Consider the following 27762-nt stretch of genomic DNA (forward strand, 5'->3'; position numbering starts at 1 on the left):
AGCGGCTGACAGGCACTTCCGGCCGGGGCCTCTCTCCTCTATCGCTAGGCTGCCGCCTTCCAGCCCGGCGTTCTCGGCCCTACCGGTCCGACTCCCAAGCCTCAGCTCCCAGGCCAAGCCGCGGCCGCTCGCGGGCTGGGAAGAATGCCGCGCCATGCCTAGGGCATGATGCGCCGCCCTCTCTCCTCCTCGCCTCAGTCCTGAGTCGGTGGTTCCTTCCCTCCGCTTCTAGCAGTCGTTTCTCAGCTCTTCGTTTGGCGCCGTCGCAGACCCCGACCATCCCCTTCCAACCCCGACGCGCACCGTCGTCATGTCCCAGCCGGGGATACCGGCCTCCGGCGGCGCCCCAACCGGCCTGCCGGCCCAGAGCAGGGCCTCCTCGGCCTCGGGGTCTCTCTACACCAACGGTAAGTACCGCCCGGGGGAGGGCGGCTGGCGTGGCCTGGGCCCGGGCTCGAGCTGACCTTTGGTTATTGCCGTTGCCTCTGGCGACAGGAGAGGGTGAACTCCCGGCCGGGCAAATGAGCGGGTGGTGGTGGGCGCCTGGGCCAAGGAGACCGCCGCGAATATGCAGCCGCGACTCCGAGCGCGTCTTGAGTGTCTCATATTTATTTATTCATGGGTTCAGTGAACAATTAATGAGCGCTTGCTGAATATGACACGCTGGGTATACATGGGTGAAAGACACAGATTCGGTGCATACCTCAGTACTCGCATGCCAGACTCATAGTGCCTGTTCTCCTTGCCACTTCTCCCTGTCTTGCGGAGGGCAGAGCTCAGGGACTGATTGATTTCAGTTCCACAGGGCCTGAGGTGGGGTGGGGTGGGGTGGGGGCGTACCCAGTCTGAATTTGTGGAGATAAATGAATGATTGTGCTTTTGGCAGTCCCCTTTAAGGCCTGCCCGTGTCTCCCAGAACCTTACGCGAATTGTACTTAGGCCACCTGTTCAGTTTTTCAGCTTTGAAGAACCAAATAATAGGGGACGATCTCCTGTTTGATTTCCAGAGGTCTTTACTCACTCACTCGGAAAAGTGGTTGGATACAGCTCTGAACCTCCGTCGAGAGTGTACATGTGGCACTACACTTTCTCACTTGGTGTGAGAGTTTTATGCCTCTTCTAGGATTCTTTAAATTGTCCTACGTTGCGATTTGCTAAACTTACTATAATTGTTATATTAGAGAAAGAAAGATTTTTCCCAGTATCTTGCCAGATTACTGATTTACCAATAAATCTTTGGCTCATCGAAACAAAACTAGTAGAGTAAAACTAATATACTTAAATTGCCCATTGTAATCTAAGGTTTTTGTGAAGTTCGGGAAACTAGCCAGTGACTAAAATACCTAATTTACATTGTTTTTAGAGAAGACTAGTGTTTTCTTTAGAAAGAAGGCTCTAAAAGACTTTAAAAAATGTCTGTGAGTAGGCAGGTATGTAGGCAGAAGCAAGAATAAGTGTCAGCACAGTAATGGTGTTAAGTCGAATGAATTGTTCTTTCTCATATTTGTGGTAACATATTATGTAAACTTTATTTGATTCTAGGCTATTTAGTAACATTTACACTGAGGATGAAATGATTTTAAGACTTTCACTTTAAGGCAGAAAAAACCCCTTAAGATGTCATATGGTTGCAGACAGCCTCTCCTCTCCTGTCCTGCCTGCTGCTCTCTTGCAGTGTATTCAATAAACTTCTGTATCCTTAGGGGGAAAAAAATGTCATATGGCTATGGCTTTTTCTTATAATCTATAAATTGCAATTTTACATGAGCTTTAAATGGCAAATCCTGCAAATATGCTTGTAAGTTTATATATAAGTGTAGTTGTGATAATTTTGAAATACTAAAGGAAGTTAGCCACTGCTATGTAGTATAAAAAATTTTGTCACTCTGTTGATTTGATCCTGTCCAACAGACATTTGTTGCACACTTTCTAGGTTGTGTCCTTGGGGATGTAAAAGAAAACAGTCTTTGTATGCACACCCAGACCCAATTGAGGATTCACTTAGAAAAGGAAATCCTAAGGCTACAAATAGCCTTTTGAAGATACAATTTTGAAAGTCTTTATAATCCCCATTTCTAAAGCTTTTATAGAATTAGTCTCAGTAAAATGGCTGATGTCCTGTACTGGGTTTCTTTGTTGTTCATCCCACTAATAATAAAAACAGTAGGGATGCAGTGGAAAATTGGAGAGGGTATTTTTCTAGAAGGTGAAAAAAGTTCAGTGCTGAAATCTGATTTTATTGGTTAACTCTTTCAGGGCAGTTATTGCTCCTTAAGTACTCATACTGTAGATTTAATGTAGCTTTTTATTATTATTATTTTTAAAATATTTATTTATTTATTTTGGGGAGGGAGGGAGAGAGTGAGTGAGTGAGCTTGCACAAGCGCACCTGAGTGTGAGCCAGGGGAAGGGCAGGGGAAGAGGAGTAGAGAGAATCTCCAGCAGACTTCCTGGTGAACACAGAGTCCTGTGAGGGGCTCCATTTCAGAACCCTGAGATCATGACTGGAGCTGAAATCAAGAGTAGATGCTTAACTGACTGAGACACGCAGGCACTTGTTTATGTAGCTTTTTAAAATTGTAGTTGACACATAATGTTAAATTAATTTCGGGTATACAACAGTACTGATTGGACTTCTCTACGTCCTGTGCTTACTGCAAGTATAGCTACCATCTGTCACCGTACAACCCTATTACAACACCATTGACTATATTTCCTAGGCTGTACCTTTCATTTTCATGACTTACTCATTCCATAACTGGAAGCCTGTACCTTCCAATGTAGCATTCTTAAATTACATATTACAGTTCAGTTGAATATTCAGATATTTTTTAGGTAATCAAAAGACTGAATAGTTACCTTTTCCATTTTTCTGTAACTTCCTATGGTATTTTATGGTGTCATTATATTATGTAATTTCTGACACACCAAGACATATTTTTCTGTGGTAGATTGTTATATTGCATTACAATCTAAAGGTTGTCTAGACAGGTTTTTCTAAGTCTGTATAGATTTGTGTACACATATTTCTTTGCAAAAGTTGACAGAGAAACTGCAAGACTATTTAAACTGGCATATCTTGGGTGCCTGGGTGGCTCAGTTGGTTGGGCGACTGCCTTTGGCTCGGGTCATGATCCTGGAGTCCTGGGATCGAGTTCCGCATCAGTGGGGAGTCTGCTTCTCCCTCTGACCCTCCCCCCCCATGCTGTCTCTCATTCTCTCTTCTCTCAAATAAATAAATAAAATCTTAAAAAAAATAAACTGGCATATCTTCATCTCATTAGTATGTAATAAGGCTAAAGGCAAATCATGACTCCCACTTTTTTTTTGTTAAAGATTCAATTTTTTTTTTTTTTTTTTTTAGTCTCTGTACCCAGTGTGGGGCTCAAATTCACAACCCCAAGATTAAAAGTCCCATGCTCTACTGACTGAGCTAGCCTGGTGCTCCTCATGACTGCCACTTTTTCAAAAAATTTTACTTATTTGAGAGAGAGAGCATGTGTGTGCACATGCTCTGGCAGGGGGCCAAGGGAGAAGGAGAAGCAGACTCCACACTGAGGGCAGAGCCTAACATGGGACTCCATCCCACGACCCTGAGATCATGACCTGAGCCGAAAGTTGGCTGTTTAACCAGCTGAGCCACCATGACTCCCACTTTTAATTAGTTGTGTTTTTTGACTACTTGGATCAGTTTGCCAAGGCATTTAGAAACTGTAGTTTTACTAATTTTATTTTTATATAATTTTATTTTATTTTTAAAGATTTATTTATTTATTTGAGAGAGAGAGAATGACAGAGAGAGAGAGCACGAGAGGGAAGAGGGTCAGAGGGAGAAGCAGACTCCCTGCTGAGCAGGGAGCCTGATGCGGGACTCGATCCCGGGACTCCAGGATCATGACCTGAGCTGAAGGCAGTCGCCCAACCAAGTGAGCCACCCGGGCGCCCCTTACTAATTTTTTTTTTTCAAGTGATTTTATTTTATTTTTTTAAGATTTTATTTATTTATTTGACAGAGAGAGACACAGCGAGAGAGGGAACACAAGCAGGGTGAGTGGGAGAGGGAGAAGCAGGCTTCCTGCGGAGCAGGGAGCCCGATGTGGGGCTCGATCCCAGGACCCTGGGATCATGACCTGAGCCGAAGGCAGATGCTTAACGACTGAGCCACGCGAGCGCCCTGCCCCTTACTAATTTTATTTTTGGTAATATTTATGTAATGTTCACTTTTTCCCAAATAGAGTAGAGGTCAGAAGGATATTTGTCACCCTCTCTCCCACCCAGATATCCCTGGTTTAATATATGTAATTTTTAAATTTTTATTTTTTATTTTTTTAAGATTTTATTTATTTGAGAGAGTGAGCACACGAGCAGGTGGAGGGGCAGAGGGAGAGGGTGAAGCAGACTCCTCGCTGAGCAGGGAGACCGACGTGGGGCTTAATCCCAGGACTCTGGGATTGTGACCTGAGCTGAAGGCAGACACTTAACCGTTAGCTGAGCCACCCAAGTGCCCCTAATGTATGTAATTTTATAAAATAATATCTTTCTGCCCTCTATACTGTAAATCCTGTAAGAGCAAGGATGTCTGCTTTTGCACATCATCCTCTCTCCAACTTTCCACGTGGTGTTAGGCACATTTTAGGAGTTACCAGTTTCATGGAAGTTTTAGAATTGGGTGTTTTGCAATTTAAGTCACTAAACATGTATTCACTTAATACAAGATTAGAGCTCATTTCCAACTCCTTTTTTTTCTGATGAATTTTTCAGTGTGGTTTTTTTTTTTTTTTTTTACAATATTAGCTAAAACAATAGAATATCTTGGGGGGTGTTATTTGGTTATCAATTTAAATGCTAGACTTGTGGGGCGCCTGGGTGGCTCAGTCGTTAAATGTCTGCCTTCAGCTCAGGTCATGAACCCAGGGTCCTGGGATTGAGCCCCATGTTGGGCTCCCTGCTCAGCGGGAAGCCTGTTTCTCCCTCTCCCACTCCCCTTGCTTGTGTTCCCTCTCTCGCTGTGTGTCTTTCTGTCAAGTAGATAAAACCTTTAAAAAAAAAAAAAAAAGCTAGACTTGTGCGATCTATTGTAGGCATGACAGAAATGTAGGTCTTTTTTATTTTCACTATGATGTAAACTATGTTTATGATTGTGTATTTGATATAGGAAGTCTCTCTAGTCATGATCAAAGCATGCTGTGAATAAAATTGGCATGGGTCTATAGTAATGGTTGTTGTGGTCTTTTATTTATTTATTTATTTATTTATTTATTAAGATTTTATTTATTTATTTGACAGAGAGACAGCGAGAGCAGGAACACAAGCAGGGGGAGTGGGAGAGGAAGAAGCAGGCTTCCCATGGAGCAGGGAGCCCGAGGTGGGACTCGATCCCAGGACCCTGGGATCATGACCTGAGCCGAAGGCAGACGCTTAACGACTGAGCCACGCAGGCGCCCTGTTGTGGTCTTTCAATGTTTTCAGTAGGGGCAGTAACTTTGGACTTCCATAAACTCTTTGTGTATGTCTATGAGAACTTAGGGTGTTGAGCTTCTTGTTTGTCTCTGCTGATAGACTGGAAGTTCCTGAAAGACAGATAGAGTAACCGTAAGAACTAACATTTATTGTTTACATATTCCATGCCCAGTGCTAGGTTGCATTATATGCATCATCTCATTTAATCCTCACAACAAGACTGTGGGGTAAGAGCTGTTAAGTACTGATAAGGAAACTGATGAGTGGACAAGGAACTAGTTCAAGGTCACACAGCTAATAAGTTGTGGAACTTAGATTCAAACCTAGGCAGTCTTAACCACCGATACTTAGTTTATCTGGTTGTTATCTCTGAATCTCAGGACCTAGCACCTTGAATTAGACCCTGAATCAAGGATCAGAACCTTCTCTTTGGTTTCTTTGTGTAGGTGGATGCAAATAATTATAGTAAGCTTACATTTTTCAAAACTGCCTCCTGGCTTATTCTCTTTTGGATTATAATTAATATATGACCTGACCCTCACTTTTTTTAGTATTTAGTCAATTTCTTTGCTATTTCCACATCACATTTCATGAACATCTTCCAGATCCTGTAATTGCCCCTGCCCCAAGATTCCTTGCATTTGCTTTTCTCTTGCATTGCTTTCTGAAAGCCGTTATTTTTTAGTGACTGACCCACAAGTTGTACTCATACAGTGGCATCCATTTTTTGTACTTAAAGTTTCATTTGGTCAACTCTCTTAGTGATCAGAATGTATTTAATGTGTGGGGTGAGGTGCTGAATCAAAAAAAATTTTTCCCAGTAGTTAATTTATTCTTCAGACCTGTTGTATTTAAAAACACATACACAAAAAGAAGGAACTTTTCAAAGTTTAAGGAACATACTGCTGTCTCAAATGTGATATTTTTGAATACTTGGTTAATTTTCTCTTTTATTTATACTTCCATGTATGACACTATAATTAATAGAACCATACTCTGGAGAGCCTTGAATTAATTTAAATTGGTTATTCAGTTGGATTCATGTATGATAGATGGGAAATGTAAACTGTCCCTGGCAAATAGTAGCTCATTATGTATTTACTGAATGGATTAATGAATGAATTGCTTAAGAATACAAAGATCATAGGTCTTTTTCTTGCTGGAAATTTTAGGGGAAACCATTCTGGGCGACATCTTTTCCCCTTAGTGTTAAATTTGCATGAAGGGGGTAGTTAATGCTTTTGTGACTGTTCAGTAGGCTTTCTTGAAGAAACTTGTAAAATTAAAATTTATTTTGGGGGCACCTGGGTGGCTTAGATGGTTAAGTGTCTGCCTTCAGCTCAGGTCATCATCTCCAGGTCCTGGGATCAAGCCCGGCATCAGGGTCCCAGCTCAGCGGGGAGTCTGCTTCTCCCTCTCCCTCTCCCCCTGCTTGTGCTCTCTGTCGCTCTCTCTCAAATGAATAAATAAAATCTTTTAAAAAATTAAAATTTATTTTTTATTCATTGGGATGGTATACAGAAGTATTTTTTAATTTTTGCTTGCTAGATATCATCATACATCAATCATTTTGACACATCAGTGGTTTCTTGGTAAAGTTTCTTCTGATGTACATGAGAACCCCTAGTATATGACAGTTTTACAAATGGAGATTCTGGGATCCCATTGAGTGCTATAGAATAGGAATTTACAAAGGTAGAACCTGTATCTCTTTGATTCTGAAGCTGCTCTTTGAGTAATTGAGTAGCTATCATCCACTTTTATTTTAAAGATTTTATTTATTTATTTTGAGAAAGAGAGAGGGGGAGGGGGGAGGAGCAGAGGGAGAGGGAGAAGCAGAGTGCAGAGCCAGTCGCAGGGCTTGATCTCATGATCCCAAGACTTGAGACCTGAGCTGAAATCAAGTCAGACTCTCAACCTACTGAACCACCCAGGTGCCGCCATCTGCTTTTATTTTAATCTCTTGGTTGCTTCTTTGCCTCTTTACTCTCTCTAAATTTGGTTTCTATTTCCACACATCCCCCAAAACAGCCCTAAATAAGGCCACAGATGACTTTTTAGTTATTAAATAAAAAAATATTTTTCATTTCTCATATTTTTCAAGCAGCATCTGATGTCCTTTACCACTACTTGTTTTGGTTTAAGACCCTTCTGGTTTGGTTGCTATTTCTCAACAGCAGTATTCTCAATATTTCTACCTTTTTTTGATTGCCTTTTTTCTTCTCTCTCTCTTTTTTTATTGTATTTTATTTTATTTATTTATTTGTCAGAGAGAGAGAGAGCATGAGCAGGGAGGAGGGGCAGAGGCAGAGGGAGAAGGAAGCTCCCCGCTGAGCAGGGACTCGATCTTAGGACCCTGGGATCATGACCTGAGCTGAAGGCAGACACTTAACTGAGCCACCCAGGTGTCCCTTCTTTTTCTTAAATGTTGGTGTTTCTCAGGTTCTGACCTGGTTCTCTTCTTTTTCTTTCTTTCTTTAAAAAAAAAAAAGTAATAACAATAGGGGTGCCTAGCTGGCTCTGTCAGTACAGCATGTGACTCTTGGTCTCAGGGTTGTGAGTTTGAGCCCCATGTTGGGTGTAGAGATTACTTAAAAATAAAATCTTTAGGGTTTCCTAGCGGGCTCGGTCAGTAGAGCATGGGCTCTTGTGAGTTCGAGCCTCACATTGGCTACAGAGATCGTACTAAAAAAAAAAAAACAAAAAAACTTCAAAAAAAAAAAGGCAATAAATATTTTTTCACATCATTTCTGTGGCTGGGTTTCTTCTTTTCTTACTCTATACTTACTCCCTGGGTATCATTAATCCCCATGGTATCAAATGTTGTACATATGCCAGTGATTCCCAAAGTTATATCATAAGCTGAAACCCATCTCTTTGGCTGCAGATAAATGTCTTTCTGTTGTACACCTGTACTTGGATTTCTTGGTGGCACCTGAAAGTATGTTTAAAATAATTCTTCATTCCCTCCTCCCTTTGCTATTCTCTGCCTTCCCCAGTTCTTTCTCCTTCTATCCAGTGAATGGCACTGCTATCCACTGAGTTGTTCAGGTCAGAATCTGGGGAGTTATCCCTGATTGCTTCCTCTATTCACTTCCACATGAATTCACATATTCAGTTCCATATCAAGTCCCATCAGTTGTATTTCTTCAGTCAGGTTTTTTTTTTTTTTTGACAGAGAGAGACAGCGAGAGAGGGAACACAAGCAGGGGGAGTGAGAGAGGGAGAAGCAGGCCTGCCACAGAGCTGGGAGCCCGATGTGGGGCTCGATCCCAGGACCCCGGGATCATGACCTGAGCCGAAGGCAGACGCCCAACGACTGAGCCACCCAGGCACCCCTCTTCAGTCAGTTTTTTAAACTTAAGTAATGTATGGGTGTTATATTTCTTTGCAACCCCAATGTTAAATTATTTTTTATAAAATGTATACGCAAACACAAAGCTAGGCATAAACTTCATCTGTTTATAGCTTCCGTACAATGTAAAACAAACAGATTAAAATAAAAACATCTATAAAAGTAGTACAGTTCAAAGTTAAAACATTAAATAATGTGATGGATTATGTTTGGCTGAAGCCAAAATTGATTGGATTGTTTTAATTTTGAACATGTTGGAACATCATTTGGGGGATTATCATGGTCATTGTTCTTTTTTTAAAGACAAGGTTTGCCTGGGCTGGCTCAGTGGGTTGAGCGTCTGACTCGATCTCAGCTCAGGTCTTGATCTCAAGGCTGTGAGTTTGAGCCCCATGTTGGGCTCCACGCTGCTCATGGAGCCTCCTTAAAAAATGGGGGGTACCTGGGTGGCTCAGTTGGTAAAGCGTCTGACTTTGGCTCAGGTCGTGGTCTCTGGTCCTGGGATGGAGCCCTGCATCGAGCTCCGCACTCAGTGGGAGTCTGTTTCTTCCTCTCCCTCTGCCCCTATCCCCACTCATTCTTCCTCTCTCTCTCACTCTCTCTCTCTCTCAAATAAAATCTTTTAAAAAATTGAAAAAAATAAAGATGAAACTTCTTTTCAGTTGTTGGGGAAGAACTTTTTCTACACTTAGTTTGGTGTTTGGGGGCCTGTGAATTAAACTGGCAAGAGACAGATCAGTAAGAGAGAAGATATATTTTTTTTTAAGTAGTATAAGAGTTTAAAAAAACGTGACTCAAAGAGGCAGATAGAATTTGGGACTTGGGTACCATCTTTTTTTTTTTTTTAGGATTTTATTTATTTATTTGACAGAGAGCGAGAGCACAAGCAGGGGGAGCAGGAGAAGCGGGTTCCTTGCTGAGCAGGGAGCCGATGTGGGGCTCAATCCCAGGACCCTGGGATCATGACCTGAGCCGAAGGCAGACACTTAACTGACTGAGCTGCCAGGCACCCCTTAGGTACCATCTTAATAGGGGAAGGGGAGAGAGAGAAGGGCACTTAGGGAAAACAAAATGATTTTTAGGAAAAATAAACGGGCCCTTAATAGAATAGATGGGAGATTTGAAAGTTTGTGGCAATGTATGTTTAGGTGTGGTGTGGAGACTTCTCATCTCAGGTGATAGGAGTCAGTTATTTCTGGTTGTTCCTGGGCTGGAGATTTATGATAATTGAATTTTTTGGCATTCTTTTGGGAGGCTCTGCTTTGGGTAGGTAAGAGATTTCAGGAACTCATGCCCTGTGCTCAAAATAACTTGTATGCCACAGTGGTGTGTTCTGGACCCACTATAATTTCTAATCTATAATTTTGATGAGCTACTTAACTTACTAATGACTTCAAAATAAAAAATATTAAAATCATTTTAAATAAGCTCTAAGCCCAGCATGGGGCTTGAACTCATGATCCTGAGATCAAGAGTCACATGCTCAGTTAGTTTAAGCGTCTGACTTCAGCTCAGGTCATGATCTCAGGGTCCTGGGATTGAGCCCCGTGTTGGGCTCCCTACTCATTGGGGAATCTCCTCGGGGAGTCTGATTGTCCCTCTCCCTCTTCCCCTCCCCCCCACTCACGTGTGCACGCTCACTTTCTCTCTCAAATAAATAAAATATATATTTTTTTAAAAAGTCACATGCTCTACTGACAGAGCCAGCCAGGTGCCCCCTTATTTTGTGCATTTTTTAAAAAAGATATTATTTATTTGAGAGAGTGCGTGTTGGGGAGGGGGAGAGCGAAAGGGAGAGAAAATCTTAAGCAGACTTTGTGCTGAGCATGGAGCGTGATGTGGGGTTCAGTCCCAGGACCCTGAGATCATGACCTGAGCAGAAACCAAGAATTGGATTAACCTATTGTGTCACCCAGGTACCCCTATTTTGTGCATTTTGATGATGCTTGGCTTTCATTTGGCTGCACCTGGCTTGAAGACCTTTTTGCATTTAGCCTATTATAAAACATAAATAAAAATACAAGCGTGCCTCAAATCTTGTAATAAGACTAGGCCGTGAGATGTCTGTTTTTATCCACATGACCCACAATATGCTTATGAATTAACTTTTGATAAATGTTTTAATTTTTTTATTTTTGACAAATGTTTTTATTGATTCAAACATCTCTATTTCCACTGCTGCTATTTAGTCAGTGGTTTCTTTTTTTTTTTTTTTTAAGATTTTATTTATTTATTGGACAGAGAGAGACAGCGAGAGCAGGAACACAAGCAGGGGGAGTGGGAGAGGGAGAAGCAGGCTTCCTGCTGAGCAGGGAGCCTGATGTGGGACTCGATCCCAGGACCCTGGGATCATGACCTGAGCCGAAGGCAGACGCTTAACGACTGAGCCACCCAGGCGCCCTAGTCAGTGGTTTCTTGACTGAACTACAGCTGTAGACTTCTTTCAGTCTCTAGTCTTTCCTCTGATCCCCAAGAGGTTCTTTTATGTGCAAATTTAAGATGTCTCACAGGTAGCCTTTCCAAGCCTCCCCTTGTTTTTAGGATGAAATCCAGACTTTTTTTTTAACGAGAGAGAGAGAGAGAGAGAGAGAGAGAGAAAGAGAGAAAGAGAAAGAAAGAGAGAAAGAGAGTTGCCAGCACACAGTCAGGGGGAAGAGCAGAAGTTGAGGAACAAGGAGACTCTGCGCTGAGCGTGGAGCTGGACTCAGGGCTCCATCCCAGGACCTTGAGATCACAACCCAAGCCAGAATCAAGAGTTGGATGCTGAAGCGACAGAGCCACCCAGGCGCCCCTGAAATCCAGACTCTTTAAGCGAATAATTCTGAACTTGTGTTGCACTTCAGACATTTGATCAGTCACTTGACTTTTGTCTTTTTTGAACTTTTCTCACAATACCTTTTTATAACCACAGGCTGTTTTACATGTTGCTCCCTTTTCTGGAAACAGTCTTGATACTCCTTTCCTGGAACTAACTACGATTATCTCTTTTTTTTTTTTTTTTAAAGATTTTATTTATTTATTTGAGAGAGAAAGAGAGAATGAGAGATAGAGAGCACGAGTGGGAAGAGGGTCAGAGGGAGAAGCAGACTCCCTGCCGAGCAGGGAGCCTGATGTGGGACTCGATCCCGGGACTCCAGGATCATGACCTGAGCCGAAGGCAGTTGCTTAACCAACTGAGCCACCCAGGCGCCCTAACTACGATTATCTCTTAAGATCTTAGTTGAAACTTCCCTTTCTCAGGAAACCATCTTTACTACCTTTCTGCCTTCCCTTTAGCCTAAGTGTTACTTTCTTGGTGCTCTCATAGTGCCCTGAGTTGCCACTGTCATATCACTCTCTGTTGTCCTGCCTGGTTCTTTGTCTTCCAATCTGGACTGTGAGCTACTTGAGGGCAATGTTGGAGTGGACCTTACCTTTGTTTCCTCTGATGATATTTGGTAAATGCGTCTTTCAATGAGGGAATGAATAGAATGTTCTTATCCATTTGGAATAAAATGAACAGGGGTACCTGGGTGGCTCAGTTGGTTAAGCGACTGCCTTCGGCTCAGGTCATGATCCCAGGGTCCTGGGATCGAGCCTCACATTGGGCTCCCTGCTCAGCTAGAAGCCTGCTTCACACAAAGTGAAACCTTGTGTTCCTTCTCGTGCTGTCTCTCTCTCTCTCTGTCAATTAAATAAATAAAATCATTAAAAAAAAAGAATACTTAGGCTAAATACAGGATTAGTCTTTAACTAAATGAAAGACTAGAAAGAAAAAGACTAGTTCAGATGAAATTATTTGGTTTACCGATAAATAGACTTAGGTGAGTGCTGCAGTGTTAAGGGCACAAATACATGTTTCTTAGGTGAAGACAGCAAACATTTATTGAGTACTATGAGAAACATCACTGTAAGTGTTTCATACAAATCTCATTGCCCCCTTTTTTTTTAAAGATTTTATTTATTTATTTGACAGCAAGAGAGGGAACACAAGCAGGGGGAGTGGGAGAGGGAGAAGCAGGCTTCCTGCTGAGCAGGGAGCCTGATGTGGGGATCATCCTAGGACCCTGGGATCATGACCTGAGCCGAAGGCAGACGCTTAATGACTGAGCCACCCAGGCACCCCCCTATAAATCTCATTCTTAAAATTTACTAGTTTTTATTGCTGCTGTACTAAATTACCACAAATTTGGTAGCTTAAAACAACACAAAATTGTCATTTAAAAAAAAAATTTTTTTTTAGATTTTATTTATTTATTGGAGAGAGAATGAGAGATAGCATGAGAGGGAAGAGGGTCAGAGGGAGAAGCAGACCCCCCGCTGAGCGGGGAGCCCGATGTGGGACTCGATCCCGGGACTCCAGGATCATGACCTGAGCCGAAGGCAGTTGCTCAACCAACTGAGCCACCCAGGTGCCCAAAATTGTCATTTTTTAAAAGTTGGGGAGGTCAGAAGTCTGAGATAGGTCATCGGGGCTGCATTCCTTATCCGAAGCTCCAGCAAAGAATGTTTTGCCTTTTCCAGCTTTTGGAGGCTAGCCTTGTTCCTTGACTCATGGCCCCTATCATCTTCAAAGCCACAAATGTCCCGTCAAGTCTTTCTCACATAGTATCATTCTGACCCTGCCTCCTGCCTCCTCCCTCTTTCACCTTTGTGATTACATTGGGCCCACCCTAATAGTCTAAAATAATCATCCTATCTCAAGGTCACTTGATTAGCAACCTTAAATTCCATTTGCTACCTTAAATACTTTTTTGCTATGAAACCTAATGTATTTACATGTCTTAGGGATTAGGATATGGACATATTTGGGGGGTCTTTTTTCTCCCTACCATACACATTAATGCTGTAATTTAGGTACTTTTACTATACCTGTTTTATAGATGAGGAAACTAGGTTAAATATCTTGCTCAAGGACAGTTCCTAAAAGTCAAGGCCAGAATTTGATTTCGAATAGTTGTTCTAGTCTGTGCTCTTAGTTACTATTATGTAATGCTTGTTTCCATATACACTTCCTGTGGAGTGACCTTGTACTATCAGGAAGGTGATTGTATAGGAGTTACAACATTTCTTTCGATAGTTTTCATATCTCAGATTGAATATACACTCTGGAATAGTAGACTATATAGAGAATGACTAGGGATTGACTGAATTATGTTGACTTTGGTGCTATTTGGGACAAGTTGCTTAGCTGCTCTAGGCCTGAAGTTTTTTAGGGTACCAGAATCTTGAGAGTCCTTTGGAATATGCACATTCAGAAATTCATCTATTAGTGTTTGATAAATCATGCATACATAAGCAAAGTATTCTTACTTTCCCAGAACATATCTCTCTGATTTGATATTTTGGAGATCAGCCAGAGATAATTTGAGTTCCTTATTTATGCTTTTCTCTCCTCCCTTACCCCATGAGTTGTTCAAGAAGCATTCAAGATGGCTATATAAATGGGTTATATGAACATCGAGGGGATAACATTTAGAAAAAGTGAAACCTTTTGAAACCTGTGTATGTTGTCAGATAGTCACCCTGTTTAGCTGCTTTCCATGTATATTTAGCATTCCCAGTGGTGACTTCTCATTGGTGGTGCCATTGAATAGTGTGGACTTTCTCCTCTGGCCAGTTTTTGTTGTTGTTTTTTTTTTTTTACTTATCTTAAAATAATTCTACGTCTAAAGGTCACAATTTGAATACTTTAAATACTTTTCCATTGGATTACCCTGGCATATAAACATTTATAAATGGATTGCTTTTTTCGGTGTCTTTAGATAGAGATCAGTTAAAAAAAAAAAAACCCTAAATGAAAATAGAAAGGTCCAGAAATTAACCCAAAATGTTCTCAGTGGAGACAGTGCACTTGGTAAGAGCCAGAACTGAATGGATTTATTTAACTGTTCTTCTGGTCCCAGTATTTTTGTTTTATTTTCTTGTTTTGAAAAGATACGTATGATTGTGGCAGTTTCTTATTTTTTGACCTGTAATGCCCTAATTTTTAAATTTGGCAGTTAAGTAAGAAGGAACCAAATCAAATATTTGAGCCAGAATGGTGTCAGACTCTGTGGGGGAGACAAATTTTGTTTTGTGCCCAAAGAAGTTAAGATGATATTTTGGTGTCCTGTGGGATGAAATACTATATATGCTTAAATATAAAGTGACCCCCCCAAGTCATTTCTCCATTTCCCAGTGAAAAGATTTTCCCTTCTCCATTTCTTTCCAGCTACTTGAAAGTATGAAATTTTAGAGATGTGTAGTATGTAGTGTTCTATTTTACTAACATGTGGATCTTTAAACTTTGTATTTAAAAGATATATGTGAGGAAAAATTAAATACTATATATTAGAAACATTAATTTTCTACTTTTGTACTTATGAAATCATTTTATTTAAACTCTTTAATGGGGGCGCCTGGGTGGCTCAGTCACTTAAGCAGCTGCCTTCGGCTCAGGTCATGATCCCAGGGTGCTGGGATCGAGCCCCATGTCAGGCTCCTTCCTCAGCAGGGAGCCTCCTTCTCCCTCTCACTCTGCCTGACGCTCTGCCTACTTGTGTTTGTTCTCTATCTCTGTCAAATAAATAAAATATAAAAATAAAAAAAATAAACTCTTTAATATACTTTTTTATTTTATTTTATTTTTTAAAAAGATTTTCTTTATTTATTTGACATAGAGGGACTACAGCGAGAGAGGGAACACAAGCAGGGGGAGTGGGAGAGGGAGAAGCAGGCTCCCCACCGAGCAGGGAGCCTGATGCGGGGCTCAATCCCAGGACCCCGGGATCATGACCTGAGCCGAAGGCAGACGCTTAACAACTGAGCCACCCAGGCACCCCAATTTTATTTTATTTTTAAATTTATTTATTTGAGAGAGAGAGACACAGCGAGAGAGGGAACACAAGCAGGGGGAGTGGGTGAGGGAGAAGCAGGCTTTCCGCTGAGCAGGGAGCCCAATGTGGGGCTCGATCCCAGGACCCTGGGATCATGACCTGAGCTGAAGGCAGGCACTTAACGACTGAGCCACCCAGGCGCCCCTGTACTTTTTTATTTTAAATGTTTATTGTGAAACACATAAAATTTATATAAAACACATGTACAGCTTATTTATTTTTAAAGTAATCTCTACACCCAATGTGGGGCTCATACTCACGACCCCGAGATCCAGGAGTCACATGTTCTACTGACTAAGCCAGCCGGGTGCCCTGCATATGTACAGTTTAAAGAGAAATAATAAAATGAACTCCTGTGTGCTCACCACTAGTTTAACAGAGTGTAACCGGTACCTTTGAAACCATTATGTCTCTTGTCATATCTCCTTTCTCTCAACCAGAGGTAACTATTACATGAATTGTATAAATTATTTCCTATTTTTAAAAACAGATTTTTGGGTATAATTAATCTATCATACAATTTACCCATTTAAAGTTTACAATTGAGTATTGTTTAGTATATTCACAAAGTTGTGCCACCATTGCCACAGTTAGTTTTAGAACATTTTTATCACCCCTAGAAGAAATCCCAACCCCATTAGCAGTGAGTCCCTGTCCCCCATCCCTGTATCCACTAGCAGTAAACAGCTACTTACCTACTTTGTATCTTTATAGATTTGCCTACTTTGGACATTTCTTATTGGTGGAATCATATAGTATATGGTCTTTTTGACTGCTTTCTCTTTTTATTTATTTTTAAATTTTATTTTTAATTAATTTTTTTGCCTTGCTCTTAGCATAATATTTTAAAGGTTCATCTATGATGTAGCATGCATCAGTACTTTATTGCCAAAAATACTTCATGAATACATCACGTTATTTATTCATTCGTTGATAGACATCTGGAATGTGTCTACCTTTTTTTTTCTTGTTTAAAGCCATTTTTAAAAACAGGTTTATTGAGGGATGCCTGGGTGACTCAGTCAGTGAAGTGTCTGCCTTTGGTTCAGATCATGATCCCAGGGTCCTGGGATCGAGTCACCACATCCGGCTCCTTGCTCAGCAGGGAGCCTGCTTCTCTGCCTGCCACTCCCCCTGCTTGTGCTTACTCTCTCTTGCTCACTCTCTCTGACAAATAAAGATCATTTAAAAAAACAGGATTATTAAGATATAATTCACACACTCTACAATTCACCCATTTTAAAGTATACAAGTCAGTAGTTTTCAGTATATTCATCATCACACCCTATTTGACTTGATTTGATTTATTTTTAAGTAAGCTCCCCGCCTGGTGCCTATTGTGGAGTCCAACGGCAGGTTTGAACTCAAAACCCTCAGATCAAGACCTGAGCTGAGATCAAGAGTTCGACACCTGGGGGCGCCTGGTGGCTTAGTTGGTTAGTTGGTTAAGCCGCTGCCTTCAGCTCAGGTCATGATCTCAGGGTCCTGGGATCTAGCCCTGCATGGGGCTCCTTGCTCAGCTGGAGCCTTCTTCTCCCTCTCCCTCTGCTTGTCACTCCCCCTGCTTGTTGTCTCTCGGTATGTCAAATAAGTAAAAAAGAATGGGATGCCTAACTGCCTGAACCACCCAGGAGCCCCCACAATCGATTTTAAAACATTTTCATCCCCCCCCAACCCTGAACCCATTAGCAGTCGCTCTCCATTTGTCCCTGTGAGGAGGAGGTAGAAATTTTTCTCTCTCTGGACTAAGAATTAAATTTACGTGAGACAGATTAATAGAAAAAAGCAAAGTTTAATTACGTATGCAGGGAGGCCCAATAATGAAATTGAGACTTAAAGAAATGACCAAGGCAGGTACTTTTTTTTTTTTAGATTTTATTTATTTGAGAGAGAGACAGAGAGAGAGGGTACACAAGCAGAGGGAGTGGGAGAGGGAGAAGCAGGCTTCCTGCCGAGCAGGGAGCCCAATGCGGGGCTTGATCCCAGGACCCTGGGATCATGACCTGAGCTGAAGGCAGACGCTTAACGACTGAGCCACCCAGGTGCCCCAAGGCAGGTACTTTTATACTCTTTAGACAGACAGTAAATCTGTGAGAAATTGACCAGACAAAACTTAACTTTGAGAGCTTCAATTAGCAAGGAATTCTAAATGGAATTTGGGCTGGGGAAGTAAATTAATAAAAAATAACAAGGTTTGTTTATAAAGGCTTCTTGGCTCTAAATTCCCTTTCTCTGGTGATAGGATGTCTTTTGACCCCCTGGTACAGGGAGGGTACCTTTCACATGGGAGATTTATTTTCTGCTTTCAGGGGGACAGAAGAGGTCCTGAGTGTCCTTGTGCAGGCTGTTTTTTAAGTAGCTTTAATTTGAAATCATCAGCATGGTATTTGCCCCTACACTAGGCAACCACTAATCTACTTTCTATCTCCATAGATATGCCTGTATTGGACATTTCATATAAATGGAATCATACACTATGTGTTCTTTTGTGATGGATTCTTTAACGTATTATCTTCAAGGTTCATCCATGTAGCATATATCAGTTATTTCATTTCTTTTATGACCAAATAATATTCCATTGTGTGGATACATGCCATTTTGTTTATCCATTAATGAGTTGATAGACATTTGGGTTGTTTCCACTTTTTGGCTATCATGAATCATGCTGTGAATTTTCATGTGCAAGTTTCTGTACAGACATGTGTTTTCAGTTTTCTTGTGTATAAACTTCGGAGTGGAATTGATGGATTATAAGGTATCTCTATTTAATTTCTTTTTTTTTTTTAAAGATTTATGTATTTACCTTAGTGCACTTGAGGTGGGTGGAGGGGCAGAGGGTGAGGGAGAGAGAAACCCAAGCCGACCATGGTGAGCGTGGAGCGAGACGCAGGACTCCGTCTCACCATCCTGAGATCATGACCTGAGCAGAAGCCAAGAGTTGGATGCTCAAGCCACTGTGCCACCCAGGCACCCCATCAATGTTTAATATTTTGAGAAACGGTTAAGCTTTTTCAAAGTGACTGCAGCATTTTACATCCCCACTAGCAATGTATTAGAGTTTCCAATTTCTCCACACCTTTGTCAACCCTTGTTGTTGTCAGTCTTTGATTAGATACAGTCATTCTAGTAGGTTTGAAATTATGGTTTTTCACATTCACCTTGGACATCAGTGTTGTTAACATTATTACAACAGCTTTCCAGAAAAACAAGTAAATTTTACTTGTTTTGTTTTTAAGTTCTTTGATATACCACACTTTGAGTCTGGGTAAGATGCTGTCATTGGAAATTTTACCCTAAGCCACTAAGTTCTTACTAGCCTTTCTCATTTATTGAGGAGGTGCGTGCTTTTTGTAATCTCCACAATATAACTAACTACTTAGTGTTGCTTTAAACATTTTATTTTGGAACAGTAAATTCATAGACAAGGTTACAATAAACTTTTTTTCCTGAACTGTTTGGGAGTGAGTTGCTGGCCTGATGTCCCATCACTTCCAGATATTTTAGTAAAATATTTCCTACATATAATAAAGTTTTCCTAAATAACCATAACAGAACTATCACAATTAGGAAATTAACATTAATACATTGTTATTAATCCTCAGACCCCATTCAAGTTTCACCAGTTGTCCCAGTAAAACGCTTTCTAGCAAAAGAATCCATCCAGAATCACATTTAGCATTTAATTGTTGTGCCTCATTAGTGCTCTTCAGTTTGGAACAGTTCCTCAGTCTTTCATTGACTTTTCATGACCCAGATGCTTTCGAAAATTACAAACCAGTTATTTTGTAGAATGTCACTCAGTTTAGGTTTGTCTGCTATTTCATCATGATTAGATTCAGATTATGCACTGTAGCAGGAGTATTAAAGTAGAGATGATGTAGGGCGCCTGGGTGGCTCAGATGGTTAAGCGTCTGCCTTCGGCTCAGGTCATGATCCCAGGGTCCTGGGATCGAGTCCCGCGTCGGGCTCCCTGCTCCTTGGGAGCCTGCTTCTCTCTCTCTCTCTCCCTCTCTCTCTCTCATGAATAAATAAATAAAATCTTTAAAAAAAAAAGTAGAGATGATGTATTCTCATTGCATCCTATCATGTGGTACACGATTTCATTTTTTCTCATTATTGATGTTCACTTTGATCACTTGATTAAGGTGGTGTCTGTCAAGCTTCTCCATAGTGAAGGTGCTCTTTTTCATTTGGTAATTAGTTAAATATTATGTGGAGATTTACTTTGAGACTATTTAGAGGCATTTGGGTGGCTCAGTCAGTTAAGCATCTGACTTTTTTTTTTAATTTTATTTATTTATTTGAGAAAGAGAGCACAAGTGGGGTAGATGTAGGGAGAGGGACAAGCAGACTTCTCACTGACCAGGGAGTCCGATGTGGGGCTCGATCCCAGGACCCTGGGATCATGACCTGAGCTGAAGGTAGACATTTAACCAACTCAGCCACCCAGGCGCCCCAGGCGTCCGACTCTTGATCTTAGCTCAGGTCTTTTTTTAACTTTTAATTTTTATTTTATTATTTTATTTTTTTAAAGACTTTATTTATTTGACAGAGACACAGTGAGAGAGGGAACACAAGCAGGGGGAGTGGGAGAAGGAGAAGCAGGCTTCCCGCCGAGCAGGGAGCCCGATGTGGGGCTTGATCCCAGGATCCTGGGATCATGACCCGAGCTGAAGGCAGATGCTTAACAACTGAGCCACCCAGGCGCCCCTATTTATTTGTTCATCGGAGAGAGAGAGAGAGAGAGCACAGCAGGGGGAGCAGCAGGCAGAGGGAGAAGCAGGCTCCACACCGAGCAAGGAGCCTGATGTGGGAGTCGATTCCAGGATCCTGGGATCGTGACCTGATCCTAAGGCAGACACCTAACTAGCTGAGCCACCCAGGCATCTCTCAGCTCAGGTCTTGATCTCAGGGTTGTGAATATGAGCCCTGTGTTGGTCTCCACGCTGGGCATGGAGCCTACTTTCAAAAAAAAAAAAAAATCACTGATAGAGATTATATAAATATTTCATTCCTTGTTAGACTTTTAATTTATTCATTTATTTATATTGGTATGGACTGGGTTTTTTTTAATATTTTATTTATTTATTTGAGAGAGAGCATGAGAGGGAAGAGAGTCAGAGGGAGAAGCAGACTCCCTGCTGAGCAGGGAGCCCGATGTGGGACTTGATCCCGGGACTCCAGGATCATGACCTGAGCCTAAGGCAGTCGCTTAACCAACTGAGCCACCCAGGCACCCTGGTATGGACTGTTTATTCAGTGAATTATAATCCACTATTATTACTATTTATTTTGCGTTTATGTTATCTCAGATTTGGCTTTTGGGAGCCCTTTAAGCTGTCTTCTCTGTTTTCTTGTATTATCGTCCCTGGGCACTTCTTTGACTTCTGGCACAATAGGATATTGCAGGCTCATCTTGTACTTTCTAAGCTCAGAGATCATCCATGATTCCTTTTAGTGGAGAGAAAAATATTTAGAAACCAAGATATTGTACTAGATGTGATCGGAGCTATTGGAATGTCTCTGCTACTTGTCTCAGCAGACAGAATTAGGGAAACTATCTATCTATATATATTGAAATCCATGAATTTCAGTTGTAACTTCCAATGCAGACCCACCATCACTAGGTTCATTCTAGTTTTCCCCTTTCCATGTCTGTGACTCCCTTCTCAGAGAGTGAGAGATCTTGCTTCTCACTCATCCTGTATGTATTTATTTGATCGGTTCTCCTGTGTGTAACCATTCTTCCATTGCTGGTGCTGCCTTCTCATTCTATCCCAGCTTCCCTCTGGTGTGGATGCTTTATACCTCCTCCCCACCTCCATGTCTTTAGGGCTAAATTTTTCAGGAAAGGGACTACTTTGCTTTTTAGCTTATTTATTTAGCTTTTATTTATTAATTTATTTAGAGTGCGAGCAAGGGGAGGGGCAGAAGGAGAGAGAGAGAATCTTAAGCAGGCCCTGAGTGTAGAGCCCGCTCATTCTCATGACCCTGAAGTCATGGGTCCCTTGACCTCAGGGTCATGGCGAGAGAGGAAACACAAGCAGGGGGAGTGGGAGAGGGAAAAGCAGGCTCCCTGCTGATGCAGGACTCATCCCAGGACCCTGAGATCAAGACCTGAGCTGAAGGCAGACGCTTAACAACTGAGCCACCTAGGCATCCCACGTAGTGTCATTTTAACACTAGAAAGAAAAATAAAGTAGGGTCAGAGGTGAAGAGAATGAAAGAGGTGGTATTTGAATTACAGTGTTCAGGTAGTGCTTCTTTGAGATTATTCGAAGAGAGACCTGAGTAAAGACATTGAATGAGAATATCTGGGGGAAGAGCATTCTTGGCAGAATAAAAGTGTAGAACCCTATGGTAGGAGCATATTTAAGCTTGTGGAAGAAACATTCAGGTGGGTGGGACTGGAGCTGAGCAGAGAGGAAAAGGAGTAGGAAATTGAATAGCTTGTTTATGAAGGTCTTTGGCCATTAAATGGAATAACTGATGTCAGTTGACAGTGACTTTACCATACGCATTTATTAAACTCAAGGGTCTTCATTATACATAAATATTTAAAGAGGGGCTGGGGCGCCTGGGTGGCTTAGTCAGTTAAGCATCCAACTCTTTGATTTCTGCTCAGGTCATGATCTCAGGGTCATGAGATCGGGCTCAAGTACGGCTCCAAGCTCAGCATGGAATCTGTCCTTCTCTGTCAGCTCTTCCTTGTTCTCCCTCTCTCTTTCTCTCTCTCTCTCTCTCTCTCAGGTAAATAAATAAATAAAATCTAAAAAAAAAAAATAGGGACCCTGGGTGGCTCAGTTGGTTGGGCGACTGCCTTCGGCTCAGGTCATGATCCTGGAGTCCTGGGATCGAGTCCCACATCGGGCTCCCTGCTCAGCGGGGAGTCTGCTTCTCCCTCTGACCCTCTCCCCTCTCATGTGCTCTCTCTCCATTCTCTCTCAAATAAATAAAATCTTTAAAAAAAAAAAGTAGGGCGCCTGGGTGGCTCAGTTGGTTAAGCGACTGCCTTTGGCTCAGGTCATGATCCTGGAGTCCTGGGATCAAGTCCCGCATTGGGTTCCCTGCTCAGCAGGGAGTCTGCTTCTCCCTCTGACCCTCTTCCCTCTCATGCTCTCTGTCTCTCATTCTCTCTCTCTCTCAAATAAATAAATAAAATCTTTAAAAAAAAATAGTTGCACACTCTACCAACTGAGCCACCCAGGTGCCCCTGAGTGCTATCTTTTTTTTAAGATTTTATTTATTTCTTTGACAGAGAGCGAGAGAGGGAACACAAGCGGGGGAGTGAGAGAGGTAGAAGCAGGCTTCCTGTGGAGCAGGGAGCCCGATGCAGGGCTCCATCCCAGGACCCTGGGATCATGACCTGAGCCGAAGGCAGACGCTTCAACTGAGCCACCCAGGTGCCCCCGGAGTGCTATCTTTTTAAAAAATATTTATTTTGGGTCGTCTGCCTGGCTCAGTCTGTTAAGCATTTGCCTTTGGCTCAGGTCATGATCTCAAGGTCCTGGGTCCTGGCTTGAGCCCCACATGGGGCTCCCTGCTAAGTAGCGAGTCTGCTTCTCCTTCTCCCTCTACCGCTCTCCGCCTGCTTGTGCTTGCGCTTGCTCTCTCTCAAATAAAATCTTTAAAAAAAGTATCTATTTCCTTTTATTGTCTAATTTTAGCAACAGAAATAATAGTATATTCCTGAGTAGAAGTGGTAGTTCTAGGGATTTTTTTTTTAATAACAGCTTTAAAATGTACAATTCAGTGATTTTTAGTGTATTCACAGAGTTTTGCAACCATCACTACTATCAATTTTATAATATTTTTATAATCCCCAAAAGAAACCCTATTCCCATTGGCAGTTACTCCCCATTCCCTCCTCGTCCCAGCCCCTGCAACCACAGATCTACCTCTGTGTTTGTAGATTTTGCTGTTCTGGATGTTTCATATAAATGAATCATACAGTGTATGCTCTTTTGTGACCAGCATCTTTCACTCAGCATAATGTTTTCAAGGTTTATCTATGTTGTAAAATGTCGTCAATATTTCATTCCTTTTTATGACCAAATAATATCCCATTGTATAGATATACCCTTTTGTTTATCTCTGTTCATCAGTTGATGGACATTTCAGTTGTTTGTAATTTTTGGCAATTACGAATAATGATATTATGAACATTTGTGCACGACTTTTTATGCAGGGTAAGAGTGGAATTACTGAATTTTATGATAACTATGTTTAATACTTTGAGGAACTGCCAAACTGTTTTCCACTGTAGTTGCACCATTTTACACTTTTATTAGCAATGTGTGAGGGTTCCAGTTTCTCCACATTCTTTTTTTTTTTTTTTTAAAGATTTTACCTATTTATTAGAGAGAGAGCGCAAGTGGGGGGCGGGAGGGGCAGAGGGAGAGGGAGAAGCAGACTCCCGACTGAGCCGGGAGCCCGACATGGGGCTCTATCCCAGGACCCCAAGATCATGACCTGAGCTGAAGGCAGATGCCCAACCGACTGAGCCACCCAGTTGCCCCATCCACATTCTTGTTAACACTAAAATGTTTATTGACTTTTACATTTTAGTCATCCTACTTGGTGTGAGTGCCACCTCACTGTGGTTTTGATTTGTATTTCTCTAATGACTAATAATGTTGAGTGTTTTTGCATGTGCTTATTGGCCATTTGTATATCTCTTTGGAAATATATTTGAATGAATCTTTTGTTCATTTTTAAATTGGGCCATTTGTCTTTTTATTGTTTAATTGTAAGAGTACCATATGTTTTACTGTATTTCTTAAAGTATTTTTATTACTTTGGTTGGAAGACTAATTTTTCCTCCTCTTATTGGAAGGTCCTGTCCAAAATGCACTGATGTCTTCACAAGTGTCAGTGAACGAAGGATATAATTCTCAGCTTCCAGGATCCTACCCTCATCTAATACCAGCAAAGACATTGAATCCAGTCTCTGGACAGTCTAACTATGGTGGTTCTCAGAATGTTTCTCCGTTAAGTATTTATCAGGGACCTGGGCAGACTCTTTATAGACCACCTGTGGCTTCTAATCCAGTGACACCTTCACTTCACAGTGGTCCTGTTCCCCGAATGCCACTACCTACTTCTCAGAACCCAGCTGCTACACCAATGCCTTCTGGTAGCTTTCTTCCTGGAGCCATTGTACAACCACCTTTGAATTGGCAGTATAACTATCCATCCACAGGATCACAGACAAACCATTGTCCTCGTGCATCATCCCAACCAGCTGTATCTGGGAATACAAATTTGACAAGTCATCAATATGTTTCTTCTGGAGATCCTTCACTTCAAAACAACTTCATAAAATCAGGTAGAGTTCATAATAGGAGTGCTTGCTATGTAGAAATGGGAAAATTTTGCCTGTTTAGATGTTGTAATTAATATTTCAAGACTTAAAACCAAATGGAGGACTATTGGTTTTCTAAATCATTGTTAATCTTTAAATAAATTACTTCTCTAACCTTGAGTTAACTTAAAATCATGGGTTTGCTTCTTACCTTTGAAGGTATCCTCTGTGTTTCTTTGAGTCACCCATGATATTTCAGGGAATTAGGTATGCATGCAGAACCACTTCCTTAAGGACTTGCCATTACTTTTATTAACTGGGTTCCATCTTAAGCTCAATCCCTATGGTCTCTTTTTTTGGTCTTGATCTGAGGCTTGGTTATCTTTTTGTTACAGCTTAGACTGTTTTTGTCCCCAGAAACTGTAGGATCCTGGAGGGGCAGGTCAGAGCAGACAATAACTTTTGTAGTGAGGAGTGTTATTAGCAGAACCTCAGTCAGAAAGCAGTGGGCAGAGATTTATATTTATTTTTTCTTGTAAGAGTTTTATAGTTTTAGCTCTCCTATTTAGGTCTTTGATCAATTTGGAATTAATTTTTGTGTATAGTGTGAGGTAGGGGTTAAACTTCATTCTTGTGCATGTGGGTATACATTTGTTCCAGGACTATTTGATGGAAAGACTGTTCTTTCTTTTATTGAATGGTGTTGGCACCCTTTATTGAAAATCAATTGATCATAAATGTAGGGGTTTATTTCGGGACTCTGAATTCTTTTCTATTGATCTATAACGATCTTTATACCAGTACCAAACAACTTGATTACTGTAGGTTTGTAGTAAGCCTTGAATTTGGGAAGTATGACTCCTCCAACTTTTTTTTTTTTTGAAGATTTTATTTATTTGAGAGAGAGAGAGAGAGAGCATGAGCAGGGGGAGGGGCAGTGGGAGAGTGAGAAGCAGACTCCCCACTGAGCAGGGATCCCCATTGCAGGGCTCATCCCAGGACCCTGAGATCATGACCTGAGCTGAAGTCAGATGCTTAACAGACTAAGCCACCCAGGTGCCCCTTCAACTTTGTTTTTCTTTTGCAAGTTTGTTGTGGCTGTTCTGGGTCCCTTGGCATTTCCATAAAATTTTAGGATTAGCTTGTCAGTTTTTGCAAAGAAGGGACCTGGGATTTTGATTGGGATTGTGTGGATTTTGTACATCAGTTTGTATATCAAAGTTTGGTTATATCTGGTTCACAAGTAAGTTCATTTAACCATTTCACTGTTCCTATTTAGCTCTTAAAATTGGTATTTTGTACACCTAACAAAATTAATAGTGTTACTTTGAAAAGCATTTAAAATTCTGTATTGAGATCTGCATGTTGATTCTGTTGTGCCAACATCCTCAAGGAAATGAACTAGTAAAAACTTTCAAATGAAATAGTAGTATCAATAATTACCTTGTATCTGTATTCCTGTGTACTGCATGTATTTCAACTGCTGAAACTATTTTTCTTAGCCTCTGATCAGTGACTGGCTCCAGTGAATACATCTGGCATTTTGGCCTATAAAGGTTATAGTTGCTTCTAGAAAATTGGTTTCTTTGTAGAAATCTTCTGAACTGCAATTGTTCAAACTGAAATCCATCTGGTTACTTTTATTCTTATTCATTCGGCACCATGAGTGAGCATCAATCACTTGAAATTAATGAATTTTCTTCTCATTATTGATAATTATAGGTAACATTTACTGAATGTTTTTATTTTCCAGCACTTTGCCGAACTTTTATATGTGGTATGTTATTTAATCTTCACAGCAGTTTCTTTTACAGATAAGAAATGAGGCTTGAATACTTTGCCCACAGCCACAAGAAAATAGTTTGGGAAAAGCTACTATTTAAAAACTATTTAAGAGTAGGTGTAGCTTCTCATTAAAAAGCACATCATCAATAATCTGAAATGTTTTTGGCTGTCACAAGCCCTCAGGTACAGGGCTACACCACAGATGTGGTGAAAGAGACATAAGCGAGTGACAAAACTTAGGAAGTTTCTTATATAAAAGAAGGGGGAAGAAAGATACATAAACCTAAGAAAATGAACCTTAAATAAATATGTGACTACCCTGCTTTTTTCTTAGATACTTCTAAAAAAAATTTCTCATTTTTTAACACTTCATTGGTAGTTGGTGCCTGATTATCTGATCTCACAACTGTATCTATGTTAAACTAAGTCTCGAGTCCACATATTAAATGTCTCTTACTTTTTTCCTTTTTTTTTTTTAAGATTTTGTTTATTTCAGAGAGAGAGAGAACATGGAAGCATGAGCAGTGGGGGAGGGCGTCGAAGGGAAAAGCAGACTCCCCGCTGATCCGAGAGCCAGATGCTGGGGCTCGATCTCAGGACCCTGGGATCAGGACCTGAGCCAAAGGCAGACTCTTGACCGACTGAGCCACCCAGGCTCCCGATCTTTTTTTTTTTCCTAATAAGCAATCTTTTAACATCCTTACATTAGCTTTAGGGATCTGAAGGGCAAGTTCTAAAACTCTAGCTATTAATGTTACAAATAAGAATTATGCAACTTGAGGGGTGCCTCGGTGGCTCAGTTGGTTAAGCGTCTGACTTGGTCTGAGCTTAGGTCTTGATCTCACAATCATGAGTTCAAGCTCTGTTAGGCTTCACACTGGGTTTGTAGCCTACTTAAAAAGGAAAAAAAATTATTCAGCTTGAAAAAATGTCTATGAAATGTAGCATGTTGTGGTTTCAAATTTTTTTTTCTTAAACCTGTGAAAAATCTCTATAAGCTC

General features: G+C 41.1%; 1 protein-coding gene across 4 annotated transcripts in view; it reads left to right on the forward strand.

Annotated features, from left to right (window-relative positions):
- The window catches only part of SEC24A (SEC24 homolog A, COPII component), a 66304-nt gene continuing 38542 nt past the window's right edge, over positions 1-27762 (forward strand). For 2 of the 4 annotated variants that reach the window (XR_015768159.1, XM_028103622.2), the window contains exons 1-2: positions 1-407; positions 24509-25000. Coding sequence is in view for 3 of the 4 variants with exons in the window: in XM_028103622.2 (XP_027959423.1) it covers positions 311-407; positions 24509-25000 (589 nt within the window). In the remaining variant the exon portion in view is untranslated. The remainder of the gene's footprint in view (positions 408-24508; positions 25001-27762) is intronic. The other 2 variants (XM_028103620.2, XM_028103621.2) reach the window with 1 other exon arrangement.

This window comes from Eumetopias jubatus, unplaced genomic scaffold (assembly GCF_037043125.1).
Source record: "Eumetopias jubatus isolate StellerSeaLion01/CBP00866 unplaced genomic scaffold, mEumJub1_p1.0 scaffold_5, whole genome shotgun sequence".
In the NCBI taxonomy this organism is placed as follows: Eukaryota; Metazoa; Chordata; class Mammalia; order Carnivora; family Otariidae; genus Eumetopias; species Eumetopias jubatus.